Source organism: Motacilla alba, chromosome 2 (assembly GCF_015832195.1).
Source record: "Motacilla alba alba isolate MOTALB_02 chromosome 2, Motacilla_alba_V1.0_pri, whole genome shotgun sequence".
NCBI classification, from domain to species: Eukaryota; Metazoa; Chordata; class Aves; order Passeriformes; family Motacillidae; genus Motacilla; species Motacilla alba.
Genome location: NC_052017.1, coordinates 103300251 through 103323398, shown reverse-complemented (window position 1 = coordinate 103323398; position 23148 = coordinate 103300251). Strand labels below are relative to the sequence as shown.

Genomic DNA, 23148 nt, shown 5'->3' with positions numbered 1-23148 from the left:
TTTTTTTGCAAATCATTGAAATACATAGTCCAGTTCATTATGTTGGTGTGAAATAAAGTGTGTAAATTCATCTTGCTAATGATTTGAAAAATGGTCTGCACTGCACATACATCAGCAAGAGAATACTGTTAGCAGAAGTAGAAATTTTAAATGGATTACTAGTGTGAGAAGAATAATTGAGCCTTTGAGCCATTCAGTTGGTGAAGGAAATTACTTGTGCAAAGAAATCAAGATGTAATTAATATGAAACAAAAAGGACTTTAGAACAAGGCCATAACACTGAAAAGAAGTGGTATTAATGGTATCCCTGATGGTCATCTTTCCTTGATGCATAATAGTCACATGTCTTCACTGCAGTCACATCTCTGGACCATTGAATATTGCAAAGAAGTAAATAGTAATTTTCTAGTTGAGATAGATGCTGGGAATGTAGGGGAAGGTGCCGTGGTAGCTTGTCATCTGTAGTGGGAAGGCAGACAGATAATTTGGGAGTGATATTTTGAAGGCTTTTTCAGTCTGTAAATTTCTTCCATGCTGTACAAAGTGGCACTTGTTCAGCATCAGTGTGCAGCTTCTAGGTTTGTCAGATCACATGGAGATGAGGACCAAGCAGCTCTGGCTTTTCTTAATTATTGCACATCCCATCACTAGCATAGAATAGTCCAGGCTATGCTGTGGGCAGGAAAAAGAGATGTAGTCTTCTTTGATGAAAATCTCAAAAATGGTTTAATTATCCTCTTTGCTAAGGGGAAAGTAAGTCTGGATATTAACCCTTAACTATTTCACCTAACTATGGTTAGGCAGAACACGTCTCCTTTCATGCCTTAGTGATGTGGGGTTTTTCTGCTTTCCTGCAAAATAAGGCATGTAGCTGCATTTACTACAACATACCTTCTCAGTTGTAACAATTGTTTGCATTCACTAGAAAGATCCTAATCTTTGTTTTAAAGTTAGGGTTTTTTTCTGGATGTACCAAATGTAAGGGATTACTCACTGGTCCAGTGTGAAGCATGACATCAACCACTGTGTTTCTCTGCACTTTAGAAAACTGCCGAAAGAGCAAAGTGCGTCCATTCTGGAAAAGACAATCAGTAGTTTCTGGAATCAGGAATCTCTCTTTCTGTTAGACTACTTGACATTTCGTCTGAAATTGAGGATTCAGCTTTTTTTCTTTTATAGCAGAAGTGTTTCTTCCACTTGAGTTTCTGCTATAGAAAGCAGCCTGTCCCTTTAAAAGCCAATAATTTTTTTTGGCTTTGTTTTCTTAAAGAAAACTTAATGTCTTGCACACTTAATGCTTTCACTTGATGGATGAGGACATGGATATCACACAGTGCTACATTCAACATGAATAAATGCATTTTTAGATGGCACACTTCAAGTGCTGTAATGAAAGTCAGTTGAAAATGAACTGGATTAGTGATGTCACATTCTCAGCTTGTTGACTTTAATTTCAAAACCTTTATTTTAAGCTTTGTGATACTTAGCATCATGTGTTCTGTATTACTTTTCTGTTATGTTTTTTAATCCCTTTCAAGTTGATGGCAGTTCAGAAATTCAGTTTACATCCCTGCTCTTATTATTTTACTCTTTTTGTAGCCATCTGATTCTACTCACATCACAAGTGATGATGAAAGATTTCTTCATAATCTAATATTAGAAGAAAGGGATAAAGAGAGTTTCACAGCAGTTGTCATTACAGGTGTACAACCAGATCACATGCAGTACTTGAAAAACTACTTTCATCTTTGGACAAGGCAGCTGGCGTAAGTTGATGATTTAAAAGATTTGATTTAAAAGTGGGCAACTAACAAAGTCAAATAATTACTAACTGCTTCCTTTTTGTACTTTGACATTTGCCTTATTCCTTTTAAGGCCATTGGTACTACAATTAGCCTCCCTATCTAACCAGTTTTACAGAAACGAACACAACTGAATGGGGTACCCCTAACCAAAAATGTGACTTGATGATTGATACATAATTATCCACTTTTTATCCATAATTATCCAATTTTTGGTAGCCTATTAATTTAATGGTGTGGTACAAATGTAAGATGTTGTTTATCTAATTACTTATAACTTCATCAGTTACTTTGCTCACAGATTTGCTCCTAACCTTGGTACCTAGCTTTGTATTTACAGTTTTAGGAGATCTTTTGGTTGGTTGAATTTTTATAACGACAATAAAAGAAAGCACTGCTCTTCATCCCAGTTTAAGAGGGAGAAGGATATATGACACTATCTGCCCTGTACTGTAATAATGTCATCAGTGGGCCCACAGAGCCTGGAGATACCTGTGAAGAGTTTGGGCTTACCTGTTATGATCATGGATCCATCTGTGAATGTAAACTGAAATACGAAGTCGTAGACCAATTTTGAAATCTGGCAAACTACAGAACTTTGTTTACAAACTATGATTTTATTTTTGTGATGCTTATAATCTGATAATAATAGATGTACTTAAAAAGAGGATTAATATAAGAATTAGGTAATGTCTTACTATGTGAAATATCATTCAGTGTTGCACATAAAAACTTGTTACTGAAACCATTTTTAACCTCATGATGATATAGGGTACATCTACCTGCGGAGGATAATTTAGATCCCTTCTTAACTTCCGGGTGATCATCAAGTGAACACTCACACTTAAGTGTGCATTAGTTCTTTCCAACCATCTCCTGAAGTGAAAGAGCTGCCTCTCTTTGAGATGGAACCCAGGTGCAATTGTTCAGATATATGCCCTGTAGCTGTTACAGTAAAACCACTCATTTAGCCTTCCAGTGCTACACAGTCCTGTGCCACTGTTTCAGCTACAATGGCCCTTTTCCCCTCGAACACCTCCCCATTCCCTTCTGCCATGCTCTTTGCCACATGTGCACGATACCAGTTTCATTCCGCTTTCATGCGCTGCAGCGCAGCTCTCGTTATTTTGGATACTTTGGAGATGAACCCCTAAAATAACAATGTCTTAAGGCCAAGAGACTGCCTTTGAAGTCTGGAAGAAATGCACACAAAATACTAAGTAATTTGGACATACCATAAAATCCTGAGCAATGAGACCAGGAGGAGCTTTTTTCTGGGAATCAAGATTTCTCTTTGGGGAACATGTGGTGCAGTGGAGGTCAAAGGCAAAGCAGCTATAAACTTGAAGGTGCATTTGACTTCAGTCATGCATTCAGTCCCCTTGACTAGTACAATCTCATTTATCTCCAGACCATCCCCCAGAGGTTTAAGGATTCAGTCTTTTAAGTTGGAAGAACTAGCTAGCTTACTGAAAAGTTGAAATAAATGGAGTTAAGTTCCTCAGTTTTCTCAAATTGCATATCTCTGTGAAATTATTTAATCTATTTGACCACATGGATTTTTTTAAATTCCTTAAATGAGGAAAAATGCCAATTAGAAAGCAATGTTTACAACTGAAAAATCATTTCTATTATGCAGATCACATCCATGACTCCTACCTATATTCAAATTTATGTAAATATTGTAAAGATAGTGATTGTTTGTTACATATTTCTATTATTTTTAGATTGATCAAAAACTGTTATCAGAGACAAATTGTGGAAAGATTTATAGCTCTAGTTCTTTCTGATTTCCAGAGTGCAGGACAATTTACAGTAGTTTTTTTAGTACCCTTTGATGTAAAGGATCTGTAGCCATGTAACAATTGTATTTTTTTTTTTCACTTACTCATTTTTTTCAAATTTCTTTCCAATTATTTTACCCAAAAATTGGTCCTAGTGTGATTGTGCATGACAGAGATGAGAGGAATGAAAAGGGTAACTCCCTTTAGTAAATCTTTTGTACCAGATATATGTTGTCAAGGAGTGGATTTATAACAGTGCAACAATCCAGTTATATTTTAATACAAATACAAGTTTATTTAGAATTTTTTAAAATTATAATGTGCAATTTTTAAATTTCACTTGCTGGTTTGTTTTTTTTTCTGAAATGTATTTCAGACATATCTATCACTATTATATCCATGGACCAAAAGGAAATGAAGCTAATGCTGTAACAAAAGAAATAACCCCTTTCAACAACATTGATATTCAGGTAAGAGATTTTATACATGTTAGTCAAAAGTCCTTTTTGATGGCAACTTTTTTAATATTGTGCCTGTTTCTCTGTAATCATGCATTTTAAAATACAGCATTCACGATGTGTATGTAATTTAATTTTGTGAAGTAATTCTGTTTAGCATTGCAGTGTAGGAACTAACTCCTCTGCTAACAGTCAATTGTCAAAGTGCTTATTACTGTGAGTCTTTTGTTCTAAGGAAAATCAACTTTTCCTTTTTTCCAGATTTCAATGTTTGAAAAGGGAAAAGTACCAAAGATTGTCAATCTGAGGGAGATCAAAGATGACATGCAGACATTGTATATAAACACTGCAGCAGATAGTTTTGAGTTCAAGGCACATGTTGAAGAAGAAGGTATAGTTGAAGGCATCATCCGATACCATCCCTTCCTTTATGATAAAGAAACATACCCTGATGATCCTTGTTTTCCATCAAGTAAGTGAAATGTTTTGCTGCTTGTCACTCCTATCATGGACAGTCCTCCTACTCTAAATATTTTAATGAAATAAAAACCAGAACAACTTTAAGTTGAAGTGCAAATTATTACCTGACTTAGGTTGTGACAGAACAGAAAAGTTCGCATTCTTTTGGATGAACAAATCCTGTGAATTGGCTGTTGAGGTAACTCATTCCTGTAAACTGGATCTTTGGCATAACACCAGCTGATTCCAAATTATAAACTCTTACGGAATGTACTCAGATTTAAACTTCGCACTTTCTTGACTGCATCTTTGCTCCAACAAAGTAATAAAATATAAGCAGTTAGATTCAAGAGATTCTAGTATCGAAGGACTGCAAAGGACAGCATGTAGTCTGAAGTCTTCAGTTTAAAATTTGTTTTACTCAGTTGTGAGTTTTCAAATGCTAGGAGTTTTAAAATTCTTCGTGTCTTTTTTGTTTTTTGACAAAACAAATCTTGAATTAATTGGGACAAGATTTCATGATACTAGAAGAACATCAGTTGAAACAAAGGAAAAAGTAACCCTCAAATTTTAAAGTTTCGAATTTGGTAATATTCAACTTCAATTTAGAATTTTTCTTTCCCTTCCTTAGTGATTCTGCTTGGCATTTCTAAAACAGGAAAAAAAATTTAAATCTGTATATAATGAGCTTGATATAATGTGCATTGCTACTGTGCTGAATGTAATAACAATAGTGCTTCTTTATTAAGATTGCTGTGGGTTTTGATATTATATTAGTTTTTTAAAGAAATATATTCAAGGAGACTTTTTTTTCTTTTTTTTTTTTCAAATCAAGGATTAAGTGATGATGATGACGATGACTGTTTTTTAGTAGAAAAAGGTGCCAGAGGAAAAAGGCCTATTTTTGAATGTTTTTGGAATGGAAGATTAATACCATACACAACTGTGGAAGAGTAAGTGGTCATGTGTTTGTACAGTCTTTTTCTATAATGTAAACCTCTCTTTATCAAAAAGGATTGTAATGACTTTCTCCTTTTAAGTTTTGACTGGTGCGCTCCTCCAAAGAAGAGAGGATTGGCACCAATTGAATGCTACAACAGAATTTCTGGTGCATTGTTTACCAATGATAAGTTCCAGGTCAGCACAAACAAACTCACTTTCATGGATCTGGAGCTGAAGCTAAAGGATAAGAATACTCTGTTCACAAGAATCTTCAATGGACAGGTAATTACTGCATTCTGTTTCTTCTTGGTGAAGTTCAGTGCATGTAATACAGAAGCCTTTGCTCACTGGTTATTTGTTCACATCTCTCTGGTTTAGTGAGCAGTAAAGCTGAATCTTTAAATCTGAAAAATTAAGACTCAGTATTTTTCCTTTTATTTTCTTAAACAATTACTTTATTTAGTTGTTATGTGACAGTTTTTGTGGAAAGACCCTCTTCCTAAAGGAATATGGCTGCTGGGGGAAGCACTTTTTCTGACTTGAAGTGTAGTTTTCCTAGAATTTTTTAAAGTTTTCAAACGGAATAATCTTTTTTTTTCTTTGTGTCTTTATTTCTGTTTCTGTGTTTCTTTCTTTTTCTTTTCTGTTTCTTCTTTTGCTTTTGTGTGTGTCATTTTGGCTTTTGGTTTCAGTACAGTATCTCTGTACTCTTAAAATTGTTCAGGCTTCTGTTGTGGTCAGATTCAAATTTTATAATACATTCAATATGTACTTATGTTGTAATCTCTTATAGGAGCAGCGAATGAAAATTGACAGAGAATTTGCTCTGTGGCTCAAAGACTGTCATGAAAAATACGACAAACAGATAAAATTCACAGTCTTTAAAGGAATAACTGTACGTACTGATGTATCATCCAAAAGAATGCAGAGCCCTTGGACAATGTATGCTGCAATAGAGTGGGATGGAAAAACATACAAAACTGGACAGCTGGTAAGTTAATTAAACCCTATAAAAGGCAGGTACTGTGCATTTTGATGCAGGAGTAATGAATTAATTGGTGTCTTCTGCTTATAGGTGAAAACTACTAAGACTCATCCAATATTCTATGGAAGCATTGAGAAATTTTACTTGTATGGGGACCATGATGGGGATATATTTGCCACTGGGGGAGAGGTTCAAATTGCTTTGGTAAGAAGAAATACAGAAAGAATTCACACAGCTAGTGTGGATATTAAATCTTTAAACATAATCCCTTGTCTGACCTGATTAAATGACTTTTACAGTAAATGCCTTTGATGTAATTTTTTACAATCAACTGTCTAGAAATACTCAACTTCAGCTTTAATGTGAATATATTAAAATTATTATGCATTATGAACAGTCTGATTTATTAAGATTTGTGTATGAAATGAAGTTTCACAGCATCAATAGCATATTGTGCATCCATTTGTAACCGTTGTGATTTCAGCAGATTTTAAAACAGTGTCTTGTAGTTTCACCAGGTAGTATTTGTTAGCATATTGCATTATGTCTGTGTTGACTTGTTTAGTCCCTTGATTGGGAGGTCTTTCTCGTCTGACATATTACAAAGTCTGGCCATTTATAACTGCACTGAATTTTTATTTCAGGAACCACAGGCATTGTATGCTGAAACGAAAATTATTCCAATCTCAAAACTTGACAGAACAGTGTCTGACAAAGTTGTTAAAAAATACATAGAGGATGAAATGGCAAGGTAAGCACTAAGAAACAATTACATAATTGTGGAGTTTCTAGTTATAGTTTTTGTATTTAATCAGGGATCAAACAAAGTTCAGTTTTATTCCCAAATGGGAAAGCAGTCAGCTGTTGCAGTAGAAACAAAAAGAAAATATAAACTAAGAAGAAATAGGTTGGGATTTGTTTTTTCTTTCCCGACCACAAAAATAGTTTAATGTGTATTTAACTAAAGATAAAGTGCTCTTTATTTTAACTTACTGAAAAAATGTTCACCCTTTTTTTTTTAATTAGACTTCCTGACAAATTATCAGTGACATGGCCTGAAGGAGATGAGTTGTTACCAAATGAAACAAGATTTGCTGGTACACCAATAGGTATATTTTTTTCTTCCAAATACTAAAACATTAAATGGTAATTTAAAAATATATTGTGTACCCTTGTTAAAAAGACAAGCATATGGAAATCTCTGATCACTTTTAATCCACAACATATTTTAAAAGTCTGTCGTTTTTTCATTTTAAATTCAGGAGCATTAAGAATAGAAATTTTAAATAAAAAAGGAGAAGCAATGCAAAAACTTCCAGGTACAAGCCACGGAGGTTCAAAGAAACTTCTTGTTGAACTCAAAGTTATTTTGCATTGTGAGTATTTAATTGTATCTTTATTATTTTTAAAGTGGATAATGGTTAATAAGGTATTTCATTGTATAATATATGTATAGATTTAAAATACATACTAGAATTTGATAAATGGATGTGGTAGTTAGGCAATACTCCATCAGTGCATGTAGCATTTCAAAGCCACTTTTGATGAAATGACAACAGCCTCAATATCATGAATTGTCTTAATGCTGTATTTTGATGACATCTTCTGTCACAAGTAAGGAGAGCCTATCAATTCCAGCCTGTTCTACTTAACCTGCATAAGAGCATGGGTAAAATGGGTAATGTTTCTGTAATTAGCAGAGCAATTTACATGAAATGCATAAAAGTGGATAAAAGTGGGGATCAGACTTGTTTAGTATGTAACATAAATTCACTTCAGAATTTTTAAAAAATCATGTTTCTTTTGTTTTACTGTTTTTTGTTTTCCATTTTGTGGGTGCTTCACTTGATGTTCTCACATGGCATTGTTAAGAATTGCATTCTGTCCAAGGCAGGTGAAATCACTCAAGTTTGTTTTGAACACAGAACAATTAATTCTCTGAAAACTCCAATTCTGCACATGTCAAATGTATTTGAAACTTGTAGAAACCTAAAATCTTCTTTCTTTCTATACACCATAGGAAAATCCAATTCCTTTATCTGTTAGGAATTGTAAAAATAGCTTTCTGAGCATTGAGGTTATTCTAGGGATACATGTCAAGGAGACCAAACGGAAGTATCTTAGCTACAATTTAGTGTACATGTCATGAGCCTGCACATGGTATTTTAATGGCACTTGTTTATGGGAGCTGGCTGCTGTTCATGACCATTTTCCACATAGTGTGCTGGGGCATAAAGAGGTTGGAATTGAACAAAAGCTGTTCATTTAATATAGATTTTCAAATTGTCTCCTATCAGCCTGTGTGACAAACCAGTGTTTTGCAAGCTTAATAAGATACGGCATCCTGACGTCAGGAAGTATGGACTTGAGAGAGACCTGGTTGTACTGTTTTGTCAGGGTCGTTCCTAGGATCACTGAAAAGTCTACCTTCAGACCTTTCATGTCTCCTGACCCATTAATTGATGGAAATTTTTACTTTTAACTGTTTCTGCTGCTTCCTGTGTTAGTTTTTTTTTTCTCTGCTCGGTTGAAGAATCAGTAGCGTAATCCTCATATTCTTCACCAGAACAATTAATAAGTCCTATAAGGGATGATTTGGGCATGGCACACCTAGCAAAACTCAAACCCCTAATTGTATAAATGAGAATGCAAAGGCCAAGAGCAAATATAATGTACAAAAAGTTTCTCTTCTCTTTTCAAGAGTGGAATACTTGGTGAACTGTAGTATGAGCTACCAAGAGACCTGAGCTGTGCGAAACCTGATCTGTTACTGGGGAGTCTTATTATACAAGTTTTGATTCAAAATTAGGGTTTGAATTAGGCTAAGAGAATGATCAAGTCTTGTTGACAGCTCTTACTTTATCTTACGTATGCTGTTTGGTGCAATAACAGGGCCTTGAAACAGTTTTGCTTAGCTATAAAACAATTTGTATTTCTACTGCATTTCTTTTTGTTCTGTGTAGTCTTATTACAGTCACATTCTATATTCTGAAGTGTGTTTTGGGGGAAAATACAAAGTATTAATATCTCGTGACACTTCCAACAATAAATCTTCCTTCTGTATTTATCTTAGGTTATAGAACCAGTCACTAAAACTGCCTTAGAGTTTCAGTGTGTTCTGTTTTTGTATTTGTCTTCATTCTGCAGAGGGTTATAAAGACAGATAAAACAATTCGGAGCAAAACAGGAATTTTTTTTTTTTTAAGTTATATTTTCTGTCAACTGCACATTTTTATCATTGCTCCCATTTAAGCAATTTTGCTGCAGTCATTTGTCAGTTTGATCCATTGCCAGCATGGAGTGCAGAGTGCTCATACTTACAGGGAATGTGCAACGAAAGAGCTAACAAAATTCAGCTTTACAAACCTGCTACTTTCAGTGCCATGTGCCTGAGGCTAGCAAGTTTTAATGGGATTAGACAGGGAACTCATTTGTTTAGCTATGATCAATGTGTTTAGTTGTAAAGCTGAATTCATGTCAGTTAGATCCAGAAGTGATAGTAATACTTAATAATAAGTGATACCAATGCTTGAAAAAGTTAAGAATTATGGTGTAAAATTTAAATACATGAGCTAAGTGTTTGTTTTGCAGCACCTACTGAGAATAAAGAAATAATTTCCCATATCAGTCAGCATGGAGGCAAGTGGCCATACTGGTTTAAAAAAATGGGTAAGTTGCATATTCAATATCTTCAGTTTATTTATAATTTTTTTTGTTTCTAATTGTACTTTTATATCTGTTTAGAAAATCTTCAGAAACTTGGTAACTACTCCTTGAAACTGCAAGTAGTATTGAATGAAAGTAATGCAGACACTTACGCAGGAAGGCCTCTGCCATCTAAAGTATTTAAATTTACTATTGTAGGTAAGAATTCCCATCTTTTTTCCTACTTGTTGTGTTTCTATTTGATTCATAGTATATAAAAATTATCACATCCTATTTGAGATGTGCTTTTCAGCACTGAAAAGTAGCATTTGCATGTCAAATTTGAAGAATTTCCAGGAAAAATGTTTTTTTTTTGTAGTAGGTTTTGATCTCATGTATAATGTGTTGGCTCTGTGGCAGGCAGTTTTACATAAATAAGGTTTTGATGGAATCTTAAAGCTCCTTGCTGTGAACTTTCCCAAATGTACTCTAAAAAAAACCTTATAGAATCACCCTTTTTCCCTTTTTCCTTATTCCATTGACATAAATACTCTTTCATAAAACTAGTATTCGTTAGGCCTACTTTCATGCATAAACCACAGAAATGCATTAAAAACCAGGTTATATATTTAAAATAAACATGTTGAGATTGAAGCCTTTTTTAAAAGTTAATTAATTAAGGAAGAATCCTCTGCAAAACTAAATTCTCATTTGGTTGTAATGGATGTGTCTCTTTCCTGCAATGCTTACTAGAATGCTCATTTCAGAAAGGGTCGGAGTGAAAGGAGAGGTGGTGAGGTAGCCTGGGAGTGTTTAGACTTTCTGGAGCTTGATGATGGTGACAATTATTGTTGAGTGTTGGTGGCTAAGAGAGCAGGGAAGGCCAACAAGGCAGATACTGTGGTGGGAGTCTGTTACAGACCATCCAGCTGCGATGCAGAGGCAGATTAAATACATAAACAGCTGGGAGAAGTGTCACAATCATTAGTCCTTGTTATTGTGGGGGACTTCACCTTTACCAGATGTGTGCTGGAAATGTAACACAGCAGAGAGGAAATTGTCTAGGAGGTTCCTAGAGTGTGTTGAAGAGAACTTGCTGAGCTGACAAAACTGGTGAGAGAGCCAGCTGGGGAGGAAGCCCCATCTCCTTTGTGATTTTGTGAAGAGAGAAGGACTGGTGGGTGCTTGGAGGCTGTCTTGGTCATGTTGGTCACAAAAGGAATGTTTACGGTGTTCACTGTTCTTGAAGTAGGGAGAAGAGTTAGCAGAACTGTCAGTTTGGACTTCCAGAGGGCAGAATTTGGCCTGTTAGGTGGGTGTTTGACAGAGTCCCTTGGGAGGTAATTCTGAAGGGCAGAGGAATCCAGAAAGGCTGGAAGAAGAAGAGCAAAAAGGAAGTTCACAACCTGAACTTCAGAAGACTCTGGCCTCTTCAAAGATCTACCTGTTAAGAGTTCTATGGAAAGAGGCCCTAGACAGACTGGAGGCCCAAGCAAGTTTGTTAGTATTCTCAGTCACTTCCAAGCTCAAGTCTGGTTCATCACAATAAATAGAAAGTCAGACAAAAATTCCTCAAGGCTGGCATGGATGAACAAGGAGCTTCTGGCAAAACTCAACACAAAGAAGTATACAGAAGGTGGGAATGGGACCAAGTAACCAGGGAGGAATACAGGTACTATCCAAGCATGTAGGGATGGGGTTAGGAAAGCCAAAGTCCAGTTGGAATTGAAAATGGAATCACTAGTAAGTGATACCAAAGTCAAGAAGATGGGCTTCTTTAAATACATAGGTGACAAAAGGATGGCTGAAATAAACATGGGCCCACTGTTGAATGAGGCAGGGAACACAGAATGTGGAAAAGGCTGAGATACTGAAATCATCTGCCTTAGTATTTACTAGTAAGGCAGACCTCAGGAATCCCAGGTCCCAAAGACTGGTGGAAGGTCTGGGGCAAGGAAGACACACCCTTGGTGGAAGATGATCAGGCCAGGGAATACCTAAGCAAACTGGTGATACCTAAGTCGGTATGGGATGATGGGATGCACTCATGAGCCAGAGAGAGCTGGCTGATAGCCTTATGAGGCCACTCACACGAATTGAATAATCATGGCAATTGAGAGAACTGCCTGATGTTTTGAGGAAAACATCACTCCCATCTACAGAAATCGGGAGGAGAACACCCAGAGCTACAGGCCAGTCAACTTCATCTCAGTTTGTGGGAAGGTGATGGAGCAGCTAACCCTGAAAACCGTTTCCAAGTATGTGAGGGACAAGAAGATCATCAGGAGTAGTTAGCATGGATTCATCTTCTATGATGAAAAGACTCGCTTAGTAGATGTCATCTACCTAGATTTCAGCAGGGTTCTCATCAGTAAGATCCCATAAGATCCTTACAGAGAAGCTCATGAAGTTTGGATTGGATGAACAGTGAGGTGAATTAATGAACAGTGAGTGCAGAGAGTGGTGATCTGTCTAGTAGGAGGGCAACAAGTAGGGGTTACCCCAGGGGTCAATACAGGGTTTGATCCTGCTCAATGTTTTCATTAATGATCTGGATAACAAGACAGAATGTACCTTTAGGAAGTCGCCCTGATAGCACAGAACTGGGAAGAGTGGCTGATACACCTGAGAATTTGCTGCCATCCAGAATGACTTCAACAGGCTGCAGAAATCAGCTGCTGGAACCTTAGGAAATTCAGCATGGAGGGTGAAGTCCTGCACCTGCAGAAGTACAATGCCCTACCTGCCACCCAGGTATCTGGAAAGCAGCAGGAAAGGACCTGGAAGTCCTGGTGGGCAGCAGGTGAAAACAAATCAGCAATGTGTCCTCACAGGAACAAGCAGCAACAACCTCTTGGGCTGCATTAGAGGCAGGTCAAGGGAGGTGATTCTTTCTCTCCACTCAGAATTGGTGAGGCTAGCTGGGGTACTGTGCCCACAGCTGGACATTACATTACAACATGAGACATGGATATACTGGCGAGAGTATAGCAGAGGCCCCTGAAGATGATGAAGGGACTGGATGGTGCTGAGGCAGTGAAACAGTTTTCCCAGTGAAGTTGTGGTAGCCCCATTCCTGAAAGTGTTCAAGGCTTGGGTAGTATGGGACTCTGAGCAACTTTGTCTAGTGGAAGGTGTTCCTGTCCACAGCAGGGAGGGTTGGAACTGGATGATATTTAAGGTCCTTTCCAACTCAAAACCATTCTATGATTCCATGATCTCTTACCTGAAAAAAGTCTGGGGGAGCAGTGGCTGCTCTGCCTGAAGATGACTCATGGGGGTCTTACCAACATCTATAAATAACTGAAAGGAGTGTAAAGAAGGTGGAGCCAGGCTTTTGCAGTGGTGCTCAGTGACAGGACCAAAGCCATTGGGCACACACTGAATCACAGGAGGTTCTCTCCAAACGTCAGGAAACGGGTTTTTCACTATAAAGGTGATGCAGTGCTGGCACAAGTTGCCCAAGTAGTTGTAGAGTTTCCTTTCTTGGTGATATCAAAAGTTGTCTAAAGATGTTCCCGGGCAACTGACTCTAGATGGTCCCATTTGAGCCTGGGGCATTTGATAAGATGACCTCCAGAAAACCCTTCTGACCTCAACCATTCTGTGAACTTTATCTACAAGGGGGACAGGAAGAGGGAAAGAAAAAAAGCTAATTTCTTTGCATTTAATATTAAAATGGTTATTTTTGTCATAGTTTTGGGAAGTACAGCTAACATCTGTTTTCAGAAGATCAAAGGGGAAAAAAAATCAATGTTTTCTATGTCTTCCACAAAAGAGTGGCTTTGAATATGAATTCTTGAGGCAGAAAATAGTTCTTTGTATGTAGCATATTCTTCTAAAAGTTTCTGTGTATTGGCAGAGTAGAAAGAAGTATTCTTGTATGACAGTAAAGGAAAAAAAAAGTTTGGCATTACTTGAAAAGAGTAGTTACCTAAACATATGTCTGAAAACATGCCATGGAAGGCTCAAGATATTTCTGTGAACTTAAAAGTAAAGAAGAGAGAAAAAAAAAAACAACTTGTTCTCTGAACAAAAATGAACCTTGCCTGCTCTTTTATCTCTTTATCAAAGTGAAAAGAGAATCTTATTATTTTCCAATTGTGGTGTGGCTTCCCCTGGTGTGGCAGCATTCAGTTAAAGATTCCTTCAGCTATAACAACTGAAATGAACAAATCTCTAAGGAAAGGAATAAAAATTTGAAAAACTGATTTAGCTAATAGTATGGTACTCTTAACCCATGGGATACCAAAATCAAATTTAGCTATCAATTGCTGCCTTTTTATTTATTTAGAAGATAATTCAACATTTTTGACGTTGTCAGTTTTTAAAGGTAGATATTTCAAGTCTTTATTTTTTGCAATTGTTTTGTGTTTTCTCAGAGGCACCCATAAAGCTTCACACTTGTTATTCCAAAATATTAACAGTTGTGTTACCATTTATGATGTAGATTCTAAAAATCCAGAAAAGAAGAGTCTAAACAGAAAAAGCATTTTTGGCTGAGAAACAAATTATTATATTTCTCTCACAGAAGGTTGTCACTGAGTATTTATAGCTGTTCTTGATAAGCTAAAAAATCACCATAAATGCTGTTAAAACTGAGCTTAAGTCAATCTACAAGGTTTGTGGTTTTAGTTCAGACATGTTCTTTTGGCAGTTACTCACTTGATATTGCAGAAGTTATTCTACTGTTACTTTCTCAAGTAATTTTACAGTTTTATTATTCACTTAGAATGATAAATGAAGTTGTAGACACTGTAAGGTTGAGGGCTTTCTCTTGTTATAACCAGTAACTAATTTTGTCCAATACAAGGTACCTGTCATCTTTTGTGCAAAGGAAGCTCCCTGATAATGGACACCCCTAGGTTTTATAAATAATTGTTAATTAGAGTTCGAAATTGTTTGGTAGGATATTAATTTACCTTTTAGCTCAGCATGCATTGCTTCTTTTTTCAAAGGTCACTTGGTCAAGACATTTTGTTTCCACAAAATATGTTTCTTGATTTATATGCTCCTGTTGATAGACACTCCACTTGTTACCACTGTTTGGTCTTGTTTGTTAATGCCTAACTGCAGGCAGTGTAGTGGGGCCAGGTTTCACAGGAAAGATACACTCCCATTTCTTTTTCTAGTACTGATCCTTACATATCTTTATCTCTCAAATTTGAGGCAATTATAGAACAAAAATGTTCTGTTGCACGAATTATTTATTTTACAAGAATTAAAGCAATTAAATACTTAGGAAAAGCTGTCCACATGGAACTTTTTCACTTTCAGGTGCTGTATTGATGTTTTGAATACTTTGGGAATTTTGACTATCCTGTTACGTTTCTTATACTGTAGTCTCCCGCTGTTATATTTTAACTATTGTTTTTATTTTAGTGTAAATTTAAAAAAAGAGCATAAGCATAACTTTGGTTATAATAGTGTTCTGAACAGCCTGTTTACTTTGCGTCTGAAAACCTCTTGGCTTAATTGCAGCCTTAATCAAGAAACTGCCAAGGAGCACACATAATTCTTTCTTAAAATGTATTATCCATTTCTTTTAGAGGGCAAACCAGAGAAATTTTTGGTGGGTCTCTTGGAGCTTCCTTTTCGAATTGGAGTACCTTTTAGTATTCCTTTGGAATTGCAGGATGAATTTGGTCATGCAACACACTTGACAAATCGCATTAGACCAATTCTGGAAGCTAGGTAATTCAGATATCTTTTTTTTTTCCCTTCCCTTATGTGACAATAATATAATAATACTTTAGGGTTTATCTGAATGATATACTGGAAATTTCTCACATAAATTAACTGATATTTTTGCTTTTATTTTCATAAGAATGTCTGAAATTATCTTGTATATTAAAGCACTGTGATTCTTTTTAAACTGATTCTCTTGTGTTTTCTATATATTTTTGTAGTGGATTAACACTGAAGCATGAAGACATACCTGTGGCAACAAAGTGTGTCATTAAGGGTGTTACTGCTAAAGGTTGTGTAAATAGTTGCCAGGGCAAGGTAGGCTAATAAATTTAAGCTTGAAGTAACATATTAAAAAAAAAAAGACAAAGAAAATAATTTTTGTGTAAATTGAATTGTCACGTAGTCTCTAGTTTAAGCTTGGTCTACACTGACTACGGCTATTTCTTGGGGTATTTTTAACTTATCTCTTCGAGCTCTACTTGGAGCAATTTGTGTTTCCCATATCTGCACTTTTTTCACAGCTGATGGGACTGGAGCTGGAAGGGCTGAGCACACATGAAGGTGTGGTAGAGTGTACCCAGCATGCCTAATCAGCTGTCTTAGTTTGAACTAATGCTGAGATTGGTTTAAGCCAAATCATCCTGGTGACTTTTGCATTGAAAGATGATAGGGAGCTAAAAAAGATGAAATCTTCCATTCTTAGTTCAGATGATGAGTAGTAACAGCTAATACACAAGATGCCTGCTCAAGCTTCTTTAATTTTTTCTACTGTTCTTGTTGCACTTACACAGTTGTGCTTATCCACTTACACACCTACATTATCCAAATCCAACCTGTTACTGGTGGATTCTCAGTTCCTTGTCAACCTTCTACTTTACTGTAAAACCCAAAATGTATATTCCATGCTAAAAAGATATTTTTCATAAAATAGATCTTAATGCTTTTAAATATATATTTAAATATTTTAAAAATATTTTTAAATTATTTATAAGGCATATTTACACAGTATTTTAGCCAGGTCTCTATCCTTTCATTTAGGCTCATAGTCTAGCATAGTAAAGACAAAGCTAGGAGATGAGGTGCCCCATTTTACTGTTGATATTGTTGCTTAGAAAATAGCAAATAATGTTGCTGGTGGAAACATGTATAAAGAGGAGAAAGAGCATATACCTGCTTATTGAAAATTAAAGGGTGTTCAGTGTAATAAATTTTGTAGGCAAAGTTCAGAATTTAAGGTGAAGGGCAGGAACAATGACATAAAATGGAGTGGATTATGAGAAATAAAGTGTATAGGAACAAATGTGCCAAGCTTTAGCAAGAGATAAATTTGGTGAGGGGCAAGACCAAGAATCATTTAGGGAGCTTGCAGTATAGAAATAATATTGTACCATAAACATTTAAAAAATGATTCTTATTACTATTTTTCATTATCTGATTTTAGTGCAAAAGTTGGTTTTAGTGATGCAGTTTACAGTAGTTATTTTTCTCACATCCTTAATCAAAGATGAGATGGATGGTGATAGTGGTGCCTTGCTAAGGAATAACAAACACAGAACTTGCAGACCCTTATTTTAAAACTATTTTTTTTAAACAGCTATATTTTTCCCCATTAAAACAGCCTCTAGCAGGAAAGCAGGAAACTAAAAGTTATGACAGCTGCTTTTCATAGTTTCAGAATCGTATCGTTTAACATATAAATCCTGAATTGAACATCTCTGGTTATAGTAACATGGAAAAGAGATTTCAGTACTGGGGGGAAAAAAAATCTTTATTTTTTTGTAGCACTGCAAGACAATTTCTAGGGACTTCTGAAATTAACATTTGTTTTGAAATTAACATTAACAAATTGACATGATTATGTGAAACTAATATATGGTTTTATTTGAGGTTAATAATTAAAATATTCTTTTCATTAGAACTTTAATCTGAAGATTACTCTTCCTGGTTTGAAAGAAGATACACAAGTCATTAAAATAAGATTGCAGCCTGGTAAGTATCTTTAAAATATGTAGTGAAATTCTGTTACATTTTATTCTGACGCTATTAACGAAAGCTTCTCCCAAGAAAGTAAAATATTTAGTGTGGCATAAAAAAAGGTTCCAGGTGATGACTAGAAAGAAAATAAAGCCAAGAGCATCTCATTCTTTACAGGAGTATCATTGTACTCACAGCTCAATCTTATCTGCTATTCTAGGGGCTGGAATATTGATCTGCTTATTTGAGACACATTTTTGTCTTTTAATTACTTTAAATCGCTTTTAATCTAGCACGACTGAACAAACTAATTTCATCCTGTCTTTCTTTAGCATTAAGACTTTTAACCTCTACTAATCTGCATTGACCTGTTCTCCCTGCAGAAAACCTCTTATGAATGGATAAGTGCTCATTCAGTTTCTTAACTGAGCAAAGGGGGATGCTTTGGCAATTGAATTGTGTCTGCAATTTTAATGTTACATGAGTTTATCATAATGCAAGACAGGAACATCGAGGTCTGTAACGATACTGCCCTTACCAGAATTTCATGTTTTCTGGATGTCTTGATTCAGAGGATTCCCTTACATGGGATCTGTTATCCCTTGTTACCTGGGTTTTTCTGGATTTGGGATATAAAGTATTGTATGAAAGCTAAGTTTTACCCTCCCAGATTACCAAACTTCAGGCTTGCCCATCTCTATTTTGCAGAGGTATTGTCTTCTACTTTATAAGACCAAAATACCCAGTTTAGTCCATTATTCATTATCTTTTGAGGATAGAAAACAGTGTTGAAAACAGTGAAATGATTGGACTTGAGACAGACTGTGTTGTGTGTTGCTGTTATTTACCTTGGACTGTTACTTACCTTCATCCTGCATTTTGCTTTTGACAATGTGGAGATGCTTCACTGCCTCTTTCTTACTTAAGTTATATCCTTGGCTTTGTAAGCTGTTTTTTGAGGAAGGCATAATAAAAGCTATTTCAGTCTCATTCTTCAACCAGTGAGTTTGAAATAGAAGATTTAATAAGTCATGCATGAAGGATGCTTCTGAAAAATTACTGTCTTTGTTCCTTCAGAACCTGTCTTTTAATAGTAATCTATTACTTCCTTCTCTTTTTAAAAACTGATAAAATAATTATGTGCTCAAGGAGATCAACTTATCTGAATAGCTTCACTTGATTATCTAAGTAATGACAACAAAATCTTCTTTTGCATTTCTTTGCATGCAGATTGTAGCTGTGATAGCTTTGGCAATTAATTGGATATCTCAACATTAATATTTTTGGGTTTATCATGTCACAAAAAAACTCAGTTTCTTTTTTCATGAATGTGAATCCATATAACATGTAAACAGAACTATGTCACGTGTTTACACCTTGTATATTCTGAATTTCATCATGCTTGTCTAAGGGTTCTCTACTAAAATAATTCAAAAGGTTGGCAGATAGTATGTGTGGAAGGACAGAAGGTTTAGAACTTTCCAGTACAAACCAATATATATACCTGAATTGTTTGAAATGGTTTGTTACCACAAATATCTTAGTAGCTTGACTTTAAAATCTCTGAGATAGCAAAAACTTAAATTTAATGTCTCAGTAGTTACCCAAAATGTAACTATTGTTCTGCAATTATGCATTTTTTACAGGCCCTCCTCGTCAATTGAAAGTAAAGCCAGATTCAGAAATTCTAAAGATTGAAAACGGTACAGCTTTTCCCTTTCAGGTTGAAGTACTGGATGAATCAGGAAATATAACAGCACAGCCAGAGTTGATTGTTCATTGTAAGGTAAACTGCATTTCATAGTGTGCCATAAGGATTTTTGTTCATGCTTTTTAAAGGGCTGGAAGAAGAATCTGTATTGGAATCTATGTAGAAGTTAATATCTTTAGCAATGCTTTTGAAGTTTCTACAGCTTGCTAGCCATACCTGTGACTCTCTTACCTCTTATCTATTATGAGCCTTCAGTAAGTTTTAGAATCAGTGGATCATCACCTTAGAAAAGGAAAATCATGTGAGGATGTGTAGGTTCAATTTAAAGACATTTTAGACCATATTTATCATATACAATGTTAAAATTTATTCAGAAAAATAACTTCAGAAAGCTTACTTCTGGTATTTTTAAGTTGAAAATTCAAGTCTAGTGCCTAATAATAATATTAGAAATTATCATAAGCACCAATATAAGCTCAGAAGAGAATGTGTATCTTACTCTGACTTTAGGAGGTAAAAAAACTTCCCCTTTTGGCCATCTTTTTTGACTCAAGAAAGTGACTTTCCCAGTTCTAGTGAAATCCAGCAAGGATATATAAAAGTGTTTTCCCACTGCAAAATAGGCTGCATTCCATTTGCACTTTATATGGGTATGTGCTCTTCCTGTAGACTGGGTCTGCAATGATATGATGGCATGTTGAATGTGATGTTTAAATCCCTTTAATGTGTGTTGTTTAGTAAATTACTTCACAAGATAATTGAATTTATTGCATAATTGCAGAAGAGTCTAATTATAGAGTATTATTAAAGCAAGTGAATAGATATTATACTTTATTTATATAACTTAGTCCTTTCTCCCACGTGTCTCTTATTGCCTGCAGAAAAATACAGGTCTATTTCCAATTGTCTTACAGTTGTTGGAAAACTAAAATATATTATTTTTTTCTGTAAATAATTTTATATATATATATTTGGACTTTGTAAATAATCATTTCTGAAATAATCATGGTAGTTCTGTAAAAGAAACTTGATGTTTAATCTTACATTATAAATAGTTTTTAGGTGCTTCAGACCTTCCTGTGTATTCTGTGGACTGCAGTAATGGAGGAACAAACATTTTAACTGGTCCAGTTATACATGTACAGAATATCAAGAAAGACCAGATACTGAAAGCAAGGTTTGAAGTACTTGTAAGTATTGGTTGGAATGTTTGGATTAACAAAATATTGAAAAGTTTATTGTACTGTCTTGCCAGCATTTTTTATGAATAAACTTGGCTCTACCAAAGTTAGTGGTTTAGGTCTCATAAACCTCATAATCAGGTGGCTGCGCTTTTTTATCACTAGAAAATCATAAAAAGGCAAAGAGTTTTTCCCATTTTTTTCCCTTCTGACTCTATTTGTTAAATCCCTGAGGTGTTTCAGAAATATGCATGTTTTTTGGGAGTTTTCTTCCTCTTTTTAATTCCTGAATTGCTTTCACAAATTGCCCTCATTGCATAAACATTTTAGTGTAAGAATAGGTATGGCAATCAATGGTTATTTGTAGCATTTCAGTTTCAAAGCTCACAAAGTATGAATTTTATTAAATGCTGTTGAACATTCTAATTCTTTGGCAGTCAGGAAAGTCACATTGCTGGAGAAAATAAGACCCATGTGTGTTTTGCTCTGGAAAAATGTGTGAATAAATACTAGTATGGCAAGGTGAATTATATGAAAGGATACTTAGGATTGTGCTTATAAAGTATTTTGTAAATTTTATGACCTACTACTTCTGGAACAGAAAAAAATCTAAACTGCTAGCATCAATTCTAGTATCTGTTAAAAGTTGTAAGTGTATTTGCATAGCTTTCTGATTTACTTTTGACAAGTCAAGCTGATTTCATGTTTGGACACCTGGTCATACCTGGTAATTCTGAGTAGAATCATAGACTATTATGGTGTTATGTGTATGCATATCTAAATTTAATACCTTAATTATATGTCTTTTTTTTTTCTTTTTTTTTTTTTTTTGTTCTTTTTTACCTATGAATAGAATTGCAAAGATGTACCACCAGTGGAAAAGATTATAAAACTTCTTCCTAGCAGTCATGTTGCAAGACTACAGGTCTTAAGTATGAATGGACAAAAAGCTCTTCAGATTAAACATCAGGATGAAATCAGTTGTGTTGCAGGCCAAGTCATGAATAAACTTATATTTCAGATGTATGATGAAGCAGAAAGGGAAATACCCATAACTGCAGCTGCAGCAGAAAAAATCAAGGCAAGTATTTTGAGTAAACAGCAGCATAATATGGGGTAGAAACACAAAGCTGATGCCCTAAAAATCCATAAATGTCAGACTACTAAATAATATTCCTCAGAACTGTATTAATAAACATGGAAACTTAACTTTCCTTTTAATTTTTTAAAATATTTTTATTAATTAAATGTCAAGTAATGCTTCAGGGTAATATTATGAAAAGCAGGTTAGTATTTCTAGTGCTTCTCCTAAATGCATAAAATAATTATCACGTAGTTATAATTCCTCAGATCCAGGGCCTTGCCAACATTTAGAAACTTTAAATAGGCATGTTCCCCATGAAAGCTTGCTTGCCTATTTTATCCCTCTGTTTTATGTGTGTACTTATGTGGAGTCTAAAACAAATATAGAGATTCACCAAATATTTGACACTTGTATCTTTTCTAACTCAAGTTCAGTGATGGAAATCTAATGTATGTCTTGGTCTGCTTGTGGTTTTTTTCAAGTAATTGACTGTATTTCAGCAGATAGCATTTGTTACTGCTGGGAAATGTCCAGGCTTTCCATTGAAAGCTGCTATTGCGTGTATGTTACATCAGCATGTTTAGAATGGCTTCAAGATGTATTATGTAGCTAGTAATTTATAATTTAGCTTTTTATTAATTTATAAAATTTTAATTTTAGGTCAACTGGACACCTAAAATTGACAGAGAGCTGTTGATGCAGGGATTATTACCTGATGTAAAAGTACCGACTTCAGTGAAAGATGTACGTTACTGTCTAATTACTTACCTTGATGAGCACGTGTCTTTGGAAAGTGCATTCACAGTCAGGTTTGTTCATTTGGTATATTTCTTTACTAACCATTTTATTGGCATAGCGTTGTAGATCTCATTACTTTGGGGTAAAACAGAAGTCTTTCTAGCAAAGCTGAAATAATGAAAGCGGTTGGCAAATTAACAGGAGAACGTCAGCTTGGGAAATGGGAAGGGTTTGTGTAAATTTATTACATGTGAGAACATTACCTATGAGAGAGACTTCATTGTGATTACTGACTGGCATCCAGCCCTGTAATCACTTGTGTAAATACACATACCCTGAAGAAGACTATTGGGTTTTTTTTGTAAAGTTGAAGTAAACATTAGCTCACGGAATAAGGTGACTGAGGAGAAAGAAATATCCCTGTGAAGTTAGTTCCCATCTGTTTTCTCAGTCAAAACTGACAGGCTGTAAATTGAACTTTGAAATGACCTGTTTATCACTCTTAGTGAGTTTAGGTCTTGTATCTTATGAAGTTTATTAAGAGGAATCTGATTCTAAATTACTTCAATGTATTTAATGTGATTTTAATAGGTTAAAATTAATTAATTCACAGCACTCTGATGCCAGGGGTAAATTTGCAGCAATTAGTCATTTCACAGATCTGCAGTAGGAAAATAAAATACACTGCATGACA

General features: G+C 35.2%; 1 protein-coding gene across 1 annotated transcript in view; it reads left to right on the top strand.

Annotated features, from left to right (window-relative positions):
• The window catches only part of SMCHD1 (structural maintenance of chromosomes flexible hinge domain containing 1), a 68702-nt gene that overhangs the window by 18159 nt on the left and 27395 nt on the right, over positions 1–23148 (top strand). Inside the window, exons 8-26 of the mRNA XM_038127361.1 lie at positions 1600–1766; positions 3963–4056; positions 4306–4516; positions 5339–5456; positions 5544–5727; positions 6239–6436; positions 6521–6634; positions 7075–7181; positions 7457–7539; positions 7693–7806; positions 10022–10099; positions 10175–10294; positions 15625–15769; positions 15985–16081; positions 17683–17755; positions 19387–19526; positions 20507–20641; positions 21486–21713; positions 22377–22525. Coding sequence (XP_037983289.1) covers positions 1600–1766; positions 3963–4056; positions 4306–4516; positions 5339–5456; positions 5544–5727; positions 6239–6436; positions 6521–6634; positions 7075–7181; positions 7457–7539; positions 7693–7806; positions 10022–10099; positions 10175–10294; positions 15625–15769; positions 15985–16081; positions 17683–17755; positions 19387–19526; positions 20507–20641; positions 21486–21713; positions 22377–22525 — 2555 coding nt within the window. The remainder of the gene's footprint in view (positions 1–1599; positions 1767–3962; positions 4057–4305; positions 4517–5338; positions 5457–5543; positions 5728–6238; positions 6437–6520; positions 6635–7074; positions 7182–7456; positions 7540–7692; positions 7807–10021; positions 10100–10174; positions 10295–15624; positions 15770–15984; positions 16082–17682; positions 17756–19386; positions 19527–20506; positions 20642–21485; positions 21714–22376; positions 22526–23148) is intronic.